Here is an 18,735-nt window from a genome sequence, read left to right as displayed (position 1 = left end):
ATACCAGAACTTGTTTTTAAGTTTCATATAAGGGAACTAATACAAATTGCAGCATTTTCTTAATAATAAAAATTTATATTCGAATTAAAATTTAATTTTAATCGCAAGAATGATTTATAATTATTACCATTTTTAAATTTAATTGATTTAAATTGGATTTTATTTCAAATTTAAATTTTGATTTTTTTAAAAATTTAAAAATTTGTAATTGTTTTCTTACATTAAACAAGGAAATTTGTTCTAAATTACCAATTTTAATTTTAATAAAGTGCCAAAACTACTAAAAATAGCAATATTTTGAACTTAATTGAATATATTATTTAATTCTTAAATTGAATTGAAACCATGATTAATTGAAAGTTTTATTAATTTTGCTGATGAATTTTTACGTAAAACTCAATTACAAAAGCGTATTTTAATATTTAAACTATAAAATGACCACACAATAAATGACCAGCTCTGGTACAATGCATAAAACATAATCAATTAAGTTCAAAAATAATAAATCATTCTTGCAATTAAAGTTAATTTGTAATTCAAATTTACATTTTTATTATTAATAAAATGCTGCAATTTGTATTAGTTTTTGTATATAGAACTTAAAAGTAAGTTCTGGTTCTAGCAAATTTCAATTTAATTGAGTGTTTGAACTATTAAAAAATATAATTTAATTTGAAAAATACATGATTTGAATTTAATTGATGGTTTTCCATGCTCTGTATGGGTACTGGTCACATTCGGTGTGGTCACTTTTCAATTTAAATAATTTTAATAATTTAGTTTTAAACATTATTTCAGCAGCAAAATAAATTAAATTTTTAAATAGTGATAGTTTAAAACCATTCTTGCGGTTAAAATTAAATTTTTATTATTAGGAAAATGCTGCAATTTGTATTAGTTTTTGTATATAGAATTTAAAATTAAGTTCTGGTTAGCAAATTTCAATTTAGTTAAATGTTTCAACTACTAAAAAATATAATTTAATTAGAAAAAAGACATAATTTGAACTTAATTGATTATTTTCATTGCTCTGTATTGCACTGGTCACATTCGGTGCAGTCATTTTTCAACTTGAATAATAAATTAAACAATAATAATTGAATTTTAAACATTATTTCAATAGCAAAATTGATTAAATTTTTAATTAGTCATAGTTTTAAATCATTATTGCAATTAAAATTAATTTTTTACTCAAATTTAAATTTTCGTTATTAAGAAAATGCTGCAAATTAGTTAATCATTGATGCTTGGTTTTGAGTTTTGAGAAGTTAAAGATTATTTGAAAAAAGCATGGCATTTTTAATTCTGCCATTTTGATCAATAAATAGATTTTATAGTTAGTTTACGAATTGTTTAAACAGCTAATTACATTTCCGCTTTTAAAAATTTATAAATGAATCAATGCAAAAATTGGAATGCATCAAAAAATACATTTTAAACAATATGCGAAAAAATTTTTATAAGAATTTTATCACTAATAATATTGCTTTATACATATTTGATTCAAGCAGTATGCATAATGAATCATTTGAAAATTTGCATATTAAGTATAGCTTTGCTATGATCACTAAATATCACCAAAAAATTTCACTTCTTATAATAGTTTTCCTACTTTCCTGTTAAAGTTTTCCTACTTGTCCCTCCTTTTCATTTCTTTTCCGTTATAAGCATTCTGAAATATCACCCATTATCATTAATGAAATCACAGCTGATTATTTCAGTTTAATATGTTAACTTAAATCAATTACAAATGATCAATTGATAATAATGATCACTGTTAGACCGTCCAAAACGCGTTATTATTAAATATAATCATTTAGGATTTTAAAAGAAAAAAATTATTTATTTATTTTTGGAGAGTAACAAAATGCGCTATTTCATTTCTATGAAGAAATCTGCTAAATACAATGCTAATTATAGTGTTTATGTAAGCATTTTAATGCTTGCACAGAAATTACACAAATATACGCTAATTGTTTCTGCCAATCTTTACATTCCATCTATTATTGCTTCCATATGTTAATTTGGTAAGTGTTTTTATTTATTTGTTTATTTGCTTTGAATAAATTTCATTTTTAAATCCGAAGCAAGAAATTATTGGTAGCCAAAATTATTCTTTTCTTTATTCCGTCCAAATTCATTTAAATAGCTTGCGAACATTGTTCGATTAATGTTTGCATGCTAGTAGCACGCAATCACTGCATGCATGTGTCATGCATGAATAATTAGTTCCACTGCAAAACTGACTGTTCACTCAAAATGATGTTGCCTTTTTCATAATGCTAAATTGCGATAAAATATTGTGATAAATGCTAATTTATGCATATGGTAATTTTCTCTCGTTTTATGCAAATTTATAAGATAAATGATAGAATTAAGCTTAAACTTAGCAACTTTTTAGTGATATCGATCAATTTGATTCATATTTCAACCATACTTTCACAGTGTTTTAAGCAATTCTAATTGATGTTACAACGAAATTCTCAACGACGCCTCGTAATCAGCAATACGATTTGCACTCGATCGATTAGAAATTTTTACATGCAATTTGGATCTAACAGAAAACTTCGCCAACTATTTTTGGTTTCATTATTTTTAACATCTTTAATGACTTTGTGCTGCATAATACATTTCGGTCATGTATCATTTTATGATAAACTATCAAAAAGTGTAAAATTAAATACTGTAACATCTCAAAACAGAACCGGAATTTCGGGTAAAGGGAAGCAAAATGTAATGATGAAAGCTTATCAGATACTGTATCAAATTCAAATATTCATTAAGCAGATTTTAAATTTTGCACAAGAAACGTTTTCATCATTAAGATGGGATTTGTTTATGAAGTCGGAATTTCAAAAGATTCCATCAATGATGAATTACACAGAAGATGTGACAGATGATACCTTATTTATCTATAAAGCATTTTTGGACTTACGCCGAAAAGAACCGTTAATACGAATTCTGGCATTCAGTCAGTGTCGCGATATTAATGTAATCCTTCATTATGGCTTACAATGTATATCAGCAAAAGATGTCACAATAGAATATGATTGCCCGTGGAAATGGGTACCCGAATGTAAATGGTTTTCCTTTATGCTCATTTTCAATATGAGAAATAGCAATTTCTCTATCAATACAGTAAGTATTTTACAATATGGAATTGTATTTTCATAATGTACTCTATTTTTTAATTTTTTCTTTTGCGCTTCTGTAATCTTAATTTTTATTCTTTTTTTAAATTTTTTTATTAAATTTTTTAAAAATGTTATTAAATTTTGTAAACACATCAAATAAATTATATTTGGAAATATTTGAAAATCTTTATGTTAAGATTTATGTCAAAATTAAATTAGATTATCATTCATCTATTTATTCTGTTGTAAATGAATTTTGCACCTAGTCTATTACTTTTTTCTAAATAATTTGGACTTATAAAATAAATTACTTTTGGAAATATTTTGAGTGAAAATGAGTAAGAATTTCTTCTTCTTTTGCATTATATTTATATTGGATATAAGATTTGGCGCAAAATGTTCTTTGATGTTAGAAATGCAACGAATATTGTGGTATGCTTAGAATAAAAAAATAATAAATGCAGCAAATGATAAAGAAAATTGAGTATTAAAAGTATTTTTCTGCTAAAAAATTTAGAAAGAAATATTGGTAAGTGAAAGAAATCGAATGGTTGCTATCCCGTTGCAATTGCTCCCGCGGAAATACCAAGATACTTTGCACGTTTGTGTGCCACCTCTATACTGGTACTGGAATTATGTTGCATTCATACAATTCATTGAGGTATGCAATTTCTATGTTTCATTTAGTTAGGATAAAAAATTTGTTCTGTCTTAGAATTTGATGTTGCAAATTTTGAACCAAACTAAAATATTAGTTTATTGGTTTAACCAAATTTTATTTTAAGTTCTAAAATCTTTCTTCTGTCCCATTTCTTCTTTTTGATCTAATAAAAACATTTAGGCGTTTTTCATTTGGATGTATCAGATTAATGCATTAATTCAACGAAAAGAAAATTGTAATACATATGTACAAAATTGTAGTCCAAATATTTAAAAAAGTGTAGTTGTTTCAATAGCAATTTCAATATAATTTCAATAGCAACTTCATTTTAAGATTTGGAGAAAGCAAGGTGCTACAATGTTTTACATTTATTACGTATCAGTCAATAGACATATGATGGATATTTTGAAAATCTATGAAAAAGTGGTAAATTAATTCAACGAAAAGAAAATTGTAGTACATATGTACAAAATTGTAGTCCAAATATTTAAAAAAAGTGTAGTTGTTTCAATAGCAATTTCAATACCAATTTCAATAAATTATAGGAATAAGGCGAGAAAAATTGATTCTGGTCGAAATGTTTGATTTTATTTTGAGAATATCACTTTGCAAATTGATACTAATGAACGTTGCAGAGCATTTCATTTAATTTAATTTTAATAAAAGTTAATTAGATTGTTGCCGCATTTTCGTGATTTATCTGAAGACTCTTTCTCGGCTGTTTTGCTAATTTTTTATTGCAGCAGTACAAATTCATTCAATTTTCATTCTCTATTTCCTCCACTTATACTTTTGCAGGGAATTATTCGGTTAATTCATTGGCAAATGTTGCCACGGTCAAAACTGATTGACCCAAATCGATGGATTTACCGTTTTGGTCATACGCTTAGCATGAATGATTGTTTGCATAGTTCATTCGCTAAATATGTTGCATTGGTCGACATCGATGAATTTATTATTCCAAAGTATGTGTAATTAGCAATTAGCTTTCCTGGTCGTTTTCTTCCAAATTATAAGTTATTGTTAAAATAAATTTTGGTATTTTCACATTATTTATTGTTCTGTTATTCCTTCATTCTTCTATAAGAATACTAGAATTGGAATTTTTTATTTCTCTCAACTTTGTTTTAAATTTTAGTTCTGGAACGTTACTGCCATTTTTACGCAAAATGCATAATTTAAATGATACAGCTGGAAGTTTCGTATTCGAGCATGCTCGAGTACGATTTCAGGGCTGGATTCTATTTAAATCACAACGAAAATTTGATTTTGCTTGGCTAAAAAATGCTGAATTTCAAATTCAAGAAGGCCCATCAAAAACGATTTTCATGCCTGAACGTGTGCAAATTTTAGTAACCCATAAAGTGCGCGAATTTTTCAAACCATATAAGTCATTCAAAGTATGTTCGCACTGCTTACTTACCCCTCGATTTTTTTCGACTTTGAGCTTCCTGTAAGAAATTAATTTTAGATGACATTAAAAACATGAAAATTGTTTGAAAGATTTACAAATATGTGCAAATACGATACTAATACATTTTTGTTTATCATTTTAATCGTTCTTTATTCTCAGCAATCGGAACGAAAACTTTCGCTTTTGGCCTTTTTACCTGTTTTATGCAATGGCTTTCAGATAAATAGCAATGACGGGTTATTATATCATGCACGTTCTAATTGGATTTTCACAAGTCTGAACGATTCCATTTTTCATCCAACGGATATTTTCCGCAAATACATTACTGATCTAAACAATCAGTATCAAAAAATGATAGCACAAGTACTTTGGCAAGATTGGAATCTTGTTCCTTTCTGGAAAATTCTTTCTAAGAAAATTGAGAAATGTACTTCCAAGTAAGTTCTCCAGTTTTAAATCCTTATTGGCAATATTAATAAATTATAGTAATAAATATGCATTTATTGTTTCATACATCCATTCTTTTTTTTTTTGATTAATAAAATTTCGTTCTCATTTTATAGATGGCGCATGTATGGTTGTAAAGCTCCATATCATCTATGTTGGAAAGCGCTAAATGATGAAGACGAATGGATTTTCAGTCATATCAATGTTAAAAGTGATTACATTTTACTATAGATTTACTAATTGAAATGATTTTGCTCTACTTTATCATTAAATCAGATAGAAACTATTGTGTTGGTCAAATTGAATTACTGAAAAACTACAGTGTCTTCCTTATTCTTTCTTTCTTTCTCATATGATACATATTTCAACACTTTTTTTTCTCAACAAATTTATCTATGAATCATTGTTTCACGTTACCTCAATCTCATGCCACGTTAACTAATTATCAAAACATCGTTGAAATTTTTATAAATGGAAAAAAAAACTTTTGATTGAAAAGTGCCATAGTGTTAATAATTTCTAAACTTCCTAAGAATCCAAAACACAGTTTTTGAAAGAATTTAAAGTTGAGAAAAAAAAAATTAATATAAAACAATTTTATATACAGAAGTTTACAATCAAAAAATATTTACTTATTAAGAGATATGAGATATTCATTTTACCAAGTGTTATTTTTGTCCAGTTTAGTTATTATAATCTGAAGAAAAATGTATGAAATTTTAATAAATATCGCAACTGACCGAATATTTTTTGAAAAATTAGCATTTGCAAAAACTTGATGGTCTGGAATTCCAGGAAAACTTTCGTTTCACTAGTGAAGTGGTTTATCGTGTTGATTAATGCTGATTATTTCTTCCATTTTGTAAAAAATGCGCATTTTTTTCCACATAGAGTTACAAGAGCTCTAAACACTAATATTTCATGACTGCAACAGAAATTACTGGTTCATGTCAATAAAGTGTAATTTTATTATGAGAGAGCCATGACCATGCAAGTCTTTAATGGACATAGTATGAATGTAAATTCATTTCAAGAAGCACACGAAAGGTAATAAGTCATGAAATGATAACACGCTTTGGTAGAAAACTTTTATCAGATGATTTATTATAATAGATACCTAACAAGTTTAACACAGTAATGATGAAATTTTCATTTGCTGATAGAAATGTTTGAAATCAAAAATAAAATTTGGAGTTCTATAGCAATATACAAACACCCCTTGTAAATTTGCCGAATTACTCATAAAATTCACGTATTTTTCAAAAATTTAGTAAAATTTGTTTTGTTTTTTTTTTTTTTAATTGTAGGAAAAAGTGGAATTAAATCGATACTGTATGTGGTTCGATATAATACAAATCTCGACAATAATATGTTAGCCCATTTACACACCAAGAGAAAAACATCTATGAAATTTTTTAAATTTATAAATTTGTTGAGAAGAATTTTTGTGCTTCGAACTCATAAACTAAATAAGTTAGAATGTAAGAATTGAGCAGTTATCATTATTAAACCTTGCATCTGAAATGAAATTTCATATATATTTCAATGCTACCTTTTCAGATCAAAATTGAAGTATTTAAAAATTGTGCAAGAAAATTTACAATTTTTTAAATCGATCAGGAAAAAAAAATTAACTAAGACTTCTAATAACTTATATTTTCTATTTCTTCTTCCTTCTCTTGTTATCAACATTTCAATAATAATAAATTATTAAATGTTCCTTGAATCTATCCATAACAAATATTTGCATAATTAATAATTAATAAGTTTAATTGAAAAAATTTTATGAATCAACTGATAAATTGGATGATCGACAATTCTTCACGTCTATCAATCAATAATGATTCTAATTTTTTGTTATATTTCTTTGAGCTATGATATTTTGCTTTCGGCTTAATAATTTATCTTTTTTTCCCACCAAAATATGCAACATTTAACAACTGTAATGCAATAGTCAATTAAATTTATTGGTATGAAGTTAAGGAGTCTAAAGTCAGATAAAAAATAAATTTGAAATAAGATAAATCAAAATTAATAGGCGGAAGAAGAAACAAAGAGTTAATGGTGATTTTTTTTTTTTTTAACGGTACTGATATTTACTTCCGATTCCGACAGTTCCACTTTCTATTTTTTAAAAAGCTAATATTAGTGATTTCAAATGACAAACAGCAATAAAAATTATTTGCAACTAATTGTAATTCAAACTTTTTACAAAATAAAACATTTTAATCTCATTATCACATGAATAACTTCTTCGTAACTGAAAAGTGAAATTCTAAGCAAAACTGTTAAAGATGAAACAATTTTTTTCATATATTTAATTGATGATAAAAGTAAAAGTTTTGAAATTATAATGCTACGTTTACTTTTTGGAAAAGAAAAAAGAATAAAAATTTTTCCTTTGTTTGATATTAATGATAAAATCCATGCGTTCTTTCAGAAACAGGGAAAAAAAAACAATGAATATCAAATGTGAGAAGTTAAAAAACTTCAGTAAAAAAAATCTGAGATTTATTCCATACTGTCCTCAAAATACTACAAATTATTTCGTAGCTGTTCCCAAGATGATAAATTATTTTGTGACATGTCCTCTCAAGATATGATGTAATAAAATTAATATTAAACAAAACATTCATTCCTAATTACAATGAGTCTTCTTTTTTTCATTTTTGAAAAAACAATTTCAGCATAGAATTAAAATGACACAAAAAGTTTGTGACGACACTGTTATGACTACGGTAGCACATTAACGATGTGATGAAGGAATTTTTTTTTTTTTTGAAATTTGATCATATTTTATGATCAGTGAATCAAATGATGCATTTTAATTTGAATTTTTCAGTAATACTTTTTTTTTTTTTGCTACATATAAGAAAATTTGTAAACTATTAGTAGTAGTGAGCATATACTAGAGAATGTTTACTGTTAAAATTCAATTAGAGATTTGTTTTTGTTATGTTTACTGCGGGTATTTTGTCTTATTGTTAAGTTATTTTTGTTGAGTTCATTCCGAGTATAACAATTTAATGTTATTACTAGAAATTTATATGCAAAATAAAAAATGATTATGTATGATATTATCATCAATCCAATTAGTAATGATTTTGATTATTAATTATTTGAAAAAAAAAGCTCAAATTAAATGATTTAACTAAAAAATCAGCAATTTAAATACTTTTTGTGAAAAGTAAGCAATCATAAAACTGCAAATTTTCCTCACAAATAATCGAATTTTCAACTAAATTAATCATTTTTACAACAGCCAAGTTTTTTGTTTGACAAGAGAAAATATAAAATAAATTTCCAATTTTTTTTCTTCTTTTTTTAAATATACCAAAAATTTTTTTTCCATAAAAATCTCTTGTAAAATGAACTTAAATTCAGAACAAAATGAAAAATCAAAAACTAGAAGCAATCAATTTAAAGTTGAAAGCATTTGTCTAATGTTTAAAATAATGCAACTACAAGCGATTTGCAGGAATCGAAACAAAGTCGAACTTTAAACAATAATTTAAATTCATAGTTCATTGATTAAAAAAAAAAAAGAAATCAAAAAAAAAAGTTCGACTAAAACCGATACAAAATTTAAAATTAATTAATTACATCTATTCATAATGCTTTTTCATATTCTCTCAGTTATTTAATTTTTCACAATCAAATCAACCCTTTCAATCATGTTAGACTCTCTTTTTAATTTAAATTAAATTAATTTAAATATCATTATTGCCCTCTGACATTGATCTCTCTCTATCCCTGAATTACTTGCATCATTCTTTTGTCTAATTTCCTTCATTTCTTCAACCGATTTTCAGGGATGGTAGATGAACTAAAATTAAATTGTTGAAAATATTTCAACTATAATAGCAGTAGACAACTTGAATTATTCAAGAATTTTTTAAATTTTTTTCCAAAATTAAACAGGAAGATATACTAAAGTTGAATTTTTAATAGCTTCATTAAATTATAAAGATGCAAAAATTTGCAATAAAAGGATTGCACTAAAATTTTTAATGTACTCAAGAAAGATTTCATTTAAATTTTTAACTTTTACCTTTTTCTTTGACGCATTCAAAATTTGAAAAAAAAAAAAAGATTGTAGCAACTTTTTTGCATCCATCAAATTGTTTTTATTTATAATTTAATTACGTCTATAAAATACGCATTTATATAAGTTGTAAAATGTGAAAAATGCTTGTTTTGCAATTATAACTCATTAAGTATACGCTAATAGTGATAATAAAATTAATAGTTTAGGATGAAATTATTTAAATCGCTTGAAAAAAAATATCATATCAGTGAAATTTGAGTTTAAATTTACCGTAATTTTCCTTTTTTCACAAATTTATGTTTTTTTTTTGCTTTTATTCTGATACTATAAGATTTTAGTATAACTTTGATAACCTTGAAATTAAAGTATAATTAGGCAATAAAATTATACGATAAAAATTTTCTTCTATAATCCCACCCTTTCGTCTCATTTCTTAATTTTGGTCTTTTAAAATAAAACTTTTATTTTTTCCTCTAAAGAATTTATGCAAACATACCAAGAAGCAATAGAAATAAAAATTTGAAAAGTGATTTGTTATGAAATTTAAAATTTGTTTTTACAACTGTAACTCATCTCAAGTGCATTACATCATTTAAGTAAATTTATTATTACGTAGTTGTTACTATCAATGTAAATAATTATTTTTCAATGTTTATTTTAAAGGAATTTTTCTTTGAAATTCATAAAATACACTTGCCACGACATAACTGAAAGTTTGATTCATTTCCGGGTAGTAATAAGTAAGTAAGTAAGTAAGTAATATCAACAGGAAACCGGAAGTGCACTAAACTAATATGTTTCCATGGTGTACAAATAAAATCTAGTTTTTTTTTCATTTACTACCTACAAAATGAATGGTTAAAGTTACAAATATTAAACAGTTTCCATGATTTCTTCACTTTTTCTTTCCGTTTAGTCAAATTTTTGCAATTTTCTTTTTTTCAAGTACCCATACTTTCCTTTTTTTTTTTTTATTTTATTGTGGAATTCAATTTAAATCAAGCAATGATAAATATGTAAAATATATAAATAAAATAAAATAAAATACAAATTAAGAAAATGTTAGCTAACAAAAAATGCTTAATAATAATGTAAGCAAGCTAATGAGACAGACAAATGGAAAGATAAAAAGAAAAGAAAAATGAAATGAAAAGATATTTTCATATTAACCATTTTAATGAAAGTTCTCTTTGACAATGAAAATTTTTATCTCTGATAAATATTCAACATTTCTTTTTTTTTTTTTCTTTTGCTTTCACAAAATTTTGAGAGTGATAATTTTAATTTCACAGTAATATTTTTTCTTTTTCATTTCAATAAAATGTGATTATAATTCTATTGTAATCCTAAAACAAGTTGTAATTTTAATTTTAAAATTACAAAACTTAAAATAATAATGCTAGAATATTGTTGAAATATAACAAGAAATTCTCCAGCCAAGATTCTTTCTGCAAGAAAAAAAAAATGTGAAAAAATGAATAAATTGCAGAAAAGATTTTCGTAAAAGCAAATTTTTTTCTCTTTTCTTTTATCCAATAAGATATATTTCCATTTTTTTTTTCGCAATTTCAAAACTTAAATTTAAGATTTGTTCATTTTAAACATCAAGAAACAGCTTTTTTTTTTAAAAATGTCCTTAAGTGCTTCATTTTTTTGATATCTTTCTGCTACTCAGTTATTGATTCTTAGTTTCACTTATCTTTTTCATACTGCCATGAATATTCCATCAGCATTTCTCTTAGTTTTATTCTTTTATCTACCTATTTTTTGTCAATTTCTTTGTTATTGAGGAATACAAAAAAAGAAGCCAAGATGAGAAGACAAAAAGCTAAGTAGTAACTTAAGCTAATTTATCTTTAGCATTTATTATATTATCATTTCAAAGTATAACTAATAGAAGTGTTTTAATTTAATTCTTTATATAATTAAAGTAATAACTTATAAACATTTGACATTTGACAATTAATACATTTCAAAAATACTTTACAACAGTTAACACATGAAATTTTCGGGATATTTTATTATATCATTAGCAGTTAACAATACATTTCTGTTTAAAAGCTCTGTCTCAAATCTTCTTCAGATATACTTTAACCCATTAATAACCTTATCAAATCATTGATTAAAGGATATTCATTTTTATCATGAAACATGATAAAAAATTTCGGCTTATTAAAAACGAAAAAACGGAGAGAGAGAGAGAGAGAGAGAGAGAAAAGGGAAAATGTTTTGTTAAGTTAAATATTCTAGCTGTATGTGTATAAAGAAAGAAAATGAACTTCAAAATTTTGAAATGAACAAAATTGAATTTGGACTTTGAAACTTCCTCTTCCTCATTTGTTCGACAGCAGTAGTTTATCTTATCTCCATGGATCATATTTACAAATTATCCTTCATTCTCTACTTTCTTACAATCTTTATCAGATATCAAACAATGAAAAGAAACTTTCTTTTATTTTCGTTTACTTTCATTTGTTTCTTTTTTTTTTTTTTTTTTGCTCTTCTTTTTATGAATGTCTAATAAAATACCATAAAGTATGCTATGAATATCGAATTAAATCACATAAAATTATATTTAAAAAAAAAAAAAAAAAAAAAAAAAAAAACTATACCGAAATTTCTTAAATAACCCTATCTTGAATTGTGATTAAAATTAATTTTGATGTTTAAAAAATAATCGAAATCATTTATAATTGCAAATTTAATTAGTTTCTGCATTGAGAGTTTGCTTTGAAGTTAATTTTTAAAACTTTTCTTCTGCATAAAATGACAAAAATGATCGATAAAATGTCAGCAGATCAAGTGTAATGCAAATAAAAGTAATCAATTAAGCTCAATAAATGTTCATTTTTAAATGAATTATAATTTTCAGCATTGGCAGAATTTAACTGAAACAGAATTAAGTAATATATAAAAACTTTTAAAAATTGTCGAAATTTCTTAAATAAATAATGATTTGAGAAATGGTTCGAATTGTTACTTGAGAATTTTCCGTCAAACATCTATACGTAAATTAATAGTGATAAAATGATAAAGTGATCAAAACCATGTCTCGAAGTTTCAGTAGTAGCAAAACAAGGATGTCGGATGCAAGTAACTTAGGTAGTATTTATTGCTATTTCTTACAAAATATCTTACATTCGAATTTCGTTTATTTCATTTTATTTTTTATTTCAAGCAGCTTTCAACTGACTCGATCGGTATCTCTGAGTTATAATTGGTTGCAACGAAGAATCACAAATATCATTCATTATTTAAAGTTACTCTGCTTTTGTCGACCACAATTACTGTTCAACATGATCAATCACGAAAAAGTTGAATCATACATTTTTATTAAACTAAAAATCACAGCATTAATTCTTCAATTACATTGCAGCAAATCAGTTTTGCAGTAATAACGATAACAAAAACACGAAAATTGGCAATAACGGATTGCTGTAAGTTAATATTATCACTGGGAAACTATGTACGCGTAAAAAAACATTCATAATAAACAAGCAAAGTAAAAAAGAATGGAACGGATGAACCGAACTGACTAGAGAAATCTATATTCAACCAGTTGAAGTCAAAAATATGGCAAGTACAATAGCTGATATATGACCTGATTTGTAACAAAATGAATTCAGAAAATTGAGATTGCTTTACTTCTAATTCTAACTCTTAGTCTATATGATTATCTAATTTAATTCCTCGAAGAGCATTAAATTTTTATACAACGTTTTAGTAGACTAAACAAATTTTTTTTAGAAAAAAAATCAAATGTTCAGCCATTTATAATTAGAATCATTATTGAACCATAAAAAATAGCTATCAACAAAGCTAAAATTCGATCATTTCAAGAGCATATTGAAGTTAAATAAAAGTGAAATGCAAAAGAAGAAGGAATTAGTTTCACAATAAAAAAGACATAATATTATTATGGCTATCATGAAAGTATAGCCTTGAGCAATAATTACATAATTGGGTGAGTGAAAACCAATGAAGTAAAGGAAGAATTAGGAGAGAAAACAAAGTCAATTCAACAATTCAGGTAGAAAATAGAAGAAAGCTAAATGCTGCATTTATACGAACTGAAAAGCTAATATGTTAACTTATCAATTTTAAGAAATTCAATACTTTCCACTTGGACAAGCGTAAATGCAACAGTTTGAACTCACTATCCCAGGAGTTGAAATAACTCCAAAACTTGTAGTAGATTATTTTCCATTGAGAATAGTTCGATTTGAATAATAAAAGACATGCATGAAAAAATAGCGTTTAAATATTAAACAAAAAACATAGTAAAATCGTCATCAAAAAATAAAATAAATCTGAAATGGAAGATCATAAGCACCAAATTATTAGAAATTTAATGTTATCATTTATTATTTTTAAGAAAATAAGAGATCAAATATTTCTGGAGAAAATTTCCATGGAAAAATAACAATTTCAATCAAATTTGTCGTTTTACATGAAAATTTCTAAACTAGAAGTATGCAAATTAAGGAAAGTCTAAGGTGATATACTTTTCACGAGCTTTGTAAGATGGATAAAGACCTTTTTTGCCTGTTCGCCTATTAGTACCTTTCGAGAAACCATCCCAATGGTTACCAGCAATTCCGATAATGTCACCAATTTTTAGGTCTATTTCATTATCATTTTCAGCACGATATGACTCAACTGCTACTTGCTCGTGAGCTGAAATTTATATTTCCCAATTTGGTTGAAATGCTGTAGCTGTGTAATAACTGAGCATTAAGCAGTTTAGCTAAACATACATTCATACAAACAAAACGGATACATATTTTTAATACTTTGTTAAATTCTTTCTTTACTCTACAACACCCTCAGTGTAATATCTTCAATTACAAATGACTTTTGACACTATAAAAAAATTACCTTGTTGGCCGCCAAAATAGTAAATATCATCCAAGGAATGAAATCGATCACCTGCGTCACCAAAACGAACCTGCATTAATTCGTAACCCATACGACAAACCTGCGAACTGAACGTGCAGACAAGATATATACATCTGAAATCAAAGCATAGATAAGATAAAAAGAGTTATCATCAGTGTGCATACGTTTTTTGAGTTGAACTACAATAATCTGATGTAGATCAACAAATCAAATCAATTTAGATCTGCAATTCAAGGTTTGTCTTGATAGAGAACAATAGCTGGCAATATCCCTTACCATTAATTTTGGGAACAACATAAATCATCCAACTAGTTCCTTTCATCTATGCAATTGCTTTATTCAATTGATACATCCTCTAGTTTCTTCATAGTACGAATATATGAAACCATAGAATTTATTAATTTGTCAAGTACAGGAATGAAAAAACTGAGTAAAATATACCTTGATAATAATTCAATATCAATCACAATACCAATTAATGATTCTACAGTGTAGCGAGAATGAACCTGAGCCATATTTGATATTTTTGGATCACCATATATCTCATAATTTGGATATCTAAAACTTTCTTTTCTTATATTTTATTTCTTAATTAATTTGAATTTGATCTTTTAATACCAAATTAATTTAATATAATACATTCACATCTAGCTTATTTCAAACAATAGCTTGATTTCTTTTCTCTGTCACATATATGCTGGATTTTTCTTTATCAACATATGAAATCTCATGTTAAAATAAGGCATCAACAATCGTCATTTTCAAGTATCACCGATTATTAACACTGCAAACAATAATCAATACAAAAACCCAGTGGATAAAATAAAGAAACCAACTTCATCAAAACTTCATCGAAAACTTCCGGATCATCAGTTGCAATATAAATTCGCCTCTTAACTGATAAGCGTGTGCGATATTCTTCGATTTGAAACCAATCTTCTGCCCATTTCATGTATTCATCCAAATCATGAAAAGATGCTTCCGTGTGAATTTTATCCGTTCGACGAATTTGCAAACCAACGATTGGTCCTAAATGAAACTGTAACTTGATATCATGAATTGACTTCAAACTTACGATTCATGATAATAAATCAGCCTCTGAGCCATAAATTTGAATTTCATTCAGTAAATAAACTAGTTCAGATAATAATCTACCTCGGCATACAGTGTGTGTACACATGAAAAAACTTTTGGTAAAGAATAACAAAAAGCTTCTGCAAATTGTACATCTTTAGGACACATACAAATAATGCTAAACAACTCACAAATCATTCCTCAAGTAATTTTCAAACCTTTATCAAATGGTACTTTCTTTACGGCTAGATCAATTTCTTTCGCAAATACTGCTGATGGACGCATTAGATATCGTATGAACTGCAAACAGATTTAATCATTGCATTCAATGAGTTCTTATCAAAATGACTCTGAAGAGACGACTTCATCAATCATACAAACTTTTTTAATTTATAATGAAATCAACTTCAACATAACTCAAAACATAACAAAAGCTCTTAACCTCAGCATTAATTCACTATCTTATCCTCAAAAAATTCAAACTTATCAAGTAAAGGAGAAATAAGTAATGAAAGCAATCTTTCAAATCAAAAGAAATCAAGACACTGAATCAGTTAATCGAATTTTTTTAAAGCATAATATTAAATAAGCAAAAATAAACCTGTGAAATGAAGAATGCTGGAGAATTAGAATGCAACTTCTGTAGTTCAGCACTGTATAATTGCGGAATAGCAAGAGGAAGATAGGCCGGTCGCTGGGAGAGTGAATCAATAATCGGTAATTTCACTATCCGTTTATCCTTGTAATGTTCACCAATACCCCAATCATCAGCGTTTTCATTCAGCTGAAAATTCAATTTTTAAAGAAGCTCTCAAAATTCCAAAAACATACTGAAATTCTAATCGAAATGAAAATTATATTTTTTCATTTGCTCACCATTTATTTCATTAATGATGTCGGTCATTAATTAAGACCACACTTTATATTTTAATTTGAAATCCCTTCTACTTACATACTAAAATAATATAAATGTAGGTAGACAGTAGAAGAAGTAAAATTCTCTTAGATCAGCAACTTTGAATACTTTCTAAATGAAAAGGATATGCAAAAACTGAGAAATCTCTTAGAAATCTTACTGTAACCTTGAAAATTTCCGAAAATGAACATTTGGTAATTGGAAGGAATGCAGCATTCCAACCGTTTGCAGCGTAATTCCACGTACGACCATCATCCGTTAAGACAAGTGTACGATTTGAGCCATATGCAACAATAAAACAGTACGTAACGTGATGCAACTGGCAACCAAAACCACATTGCTTATTCAAATCACATGTTAAAATTCTGAAACATCAAAATTAAAAGATAATACATCAAATATAAATATATAAAAAACAGAAGGTTATTTTAAAATGGAATAAATATATATGAATTCATTTTTAAAGATATGCACTTAATAGCAGTTACGAATATTTGAAAAGTTAATGCATAATTATCAAATTTGTGATAATAATGGTTTCATACGGATATTTTTGAGATATGATTTATATTTAAAAAAAATTTTTTTTTTTTCAAATCCAATAGCATATTTAATTTCGATGCGAGCTGAAAAATTAATGAACAGTAACTTCAAACCTTGCAGTTTTACAATCATCGGGATTTTGCATTTTGTTGAAATGATTTTGAAATATTGCCGAAATATTTGCAAGTGCGTTTGCTCGCCAACTTTCCGCTGAATCGATATTTTTGAAAGCTGCTGCTTGACCAAGTAAAGAAAGTAACTGCAATGATTAACTCTACAAAGAATATTCTAAAAGAAAACAAAAGAAAAACAGAAAAAAAAAAGAATTCTACTTGATTTCGTATATGATTTATAAATTTGGAATTGTTATTGTGAGTTGATATAAGTTGACTATCGAGATAGTAATATAATTCCCATATTGAATTATGCAATTCACGTCTCGCTATCTGAAAATATTTTCATCTAACCAACATGCTTTGAACAATTACAGCGAAAGTTTTCAAAAAAAAAAAAAAAAGGAAGAGAAAAGAAAAAGCAAACTAAAAACATATCGAAATGTAGAGGAATAAATAATGAAAATTAAATTTCAACTACTAACTGAATTATGCATCAAAGATTTTGTGAGTGAAATTTACATCAAAAATCCGGCAAAGTACTTACTTCATGTTTCATAGAAAAACCATTCGATTGCAAAAGATTCAAAATTTCACTCTTTCCTCTTTCAATCCGTTTCGTCCCTTTCCCAAATTTGTTGTTTATTTTTATACGCGTTGCATTACTATCATTCTGTTTCTTCATAATTAATTTCTTTCTCTTAACAATTTCAATCTTTTCATCTTTTAATAATTCTCGAAGCATTTCATTTTCATGCTTTAATTCTGCTAAATCCAACAAAGCTCGTTCATAATTCAATGCCAAAATTCGCTCCTCATTAATATCTTTTCCTGAAATATAATTAATTTGATAGTAAGAAAGAAAGAGAAAGAGAGAGAGAGAGAGAAAGGTTGTTATTCATGTGGAAAGTAAGTAAGAATTGTTTTCAAAATTTTGCAAACAAGAAATAGTCATCTGTTTTGGTGGAAATTTACAAATGGAAGAAGACTATTAGCTTTGTTTGGATAAAATTTGAAATCAACATTTTTTTTTTTTTTTTTTAACTTGTTATTTGTATTTTTTTTACAAAAATTTTTTACTCTCTGCTTATTATTTGTATGTAAATTTTTGCTTTGCTTTATCATTTCGTTCTTTTGATATAGAGTAAGCCAACCTTTTGATTGTAAACCATATAGATTGAATGAAAGATAAAAGAAAATTGATGACCAAATGACCACTGCACTAATTAAAATACAATGCATCGAACACGGACATACTGTTCGTCGCAGTTTCATCATTTTATTGTCCTCACGAATGTCTATAAATTTTTATAAATTTAATAAATCATTTTAAACTATGACTCTCTTATATACTTAAACATTTTAGCTAGAGAAAGAAATGATATGAATAAATGATTAGTCAATTATTCTAATTGTTTTTCCTATAACAGAATTCTCTGATAAATATGAAAATTGTCTGAATCTAAGTATAATACATTAACATGAA

General features: G+C 26.2%; 2 protein-coding genes across 2 annotated transcripts; one reads left to right on the top strand and one right to left on the bottom strand.

The window, feature by feature from the left end:
- Positions 1 to 2,868: 2,868 nt before the first annotated feature.
- Positions 2,869 to 5,887, top strand: Bm2312 (Uncharacterized protein; the record flags this gene model as incomplete). The annotated part of the gene is made up of 7 exons (XM_043081200.1): positions 2,869 to 3,138; positions 3,652 to 3,795; positions 4,129 to 4,221; positions 4,594 to 4,760; positions 4,934 to 5,195; positions 5,429 to 5,646; positions 5,773 to 5,887. The coding sequence occupies 7 exons, from the start codon at positions 2,869 to 2,871 to the stop codon at positions 5,885 to 5,887; spliced, it is 1,269 nt and encodes a 422-aa protein (XP_042937134.1).
- Positions 5,888 to 14,184: 8,297 nt separating this feature from the next.
- On the bottom strand, positions 14,185 to 18,524 carry Bma-fut-8 (Variant SH3 domain containing protein; the record flags this gene model as incomplete). The annotated part of the gene is made up of 11 exons (XM_043081199.1): positions 14,185 to 14,381; positions 14,583 to 14,716; positions 15,045 to 15,161; positions 15,440 to 15,632; positions 15,896 to 15,977; positions 16,279 to 16,461; positions 16,760 to 16,958; positions 17,250 to 17,395; positions 17,469 to 17,582; positions 17,797 to 18,080; positions 18,404 to 18,524. The coding sequence occupies 11 exons, from the start codon at positions 18,522 to 18,524 to the stop codon at positions 14,185 to 14,187; spliced, it is 1,770 nt and encodes a 589-aa protein (XP_042937133.1).
- Between the last annotated feature and the right edge of the window lie 211 nt (positions 18,525 to 18,735).

This window comes from Brugia malayi (genome assembly GCF_000002995.4).
Source record: "Brugia malayi strain FR3 genome assembly, contig: Bm_v4_Chr4_scaffold_001, whole genome shotgun sequence".
NCBI lineage: Eukaryota > Metazoa > Nematoda > Chromadorea > Rhabditida > Onchocercidae > Brugia > Brugia malayi.
The sequence above is the reverse complement of the archived record's forward strand: the minus strand, read 5'-3'. Positions and strand labels throughout refer to the sequence as shown.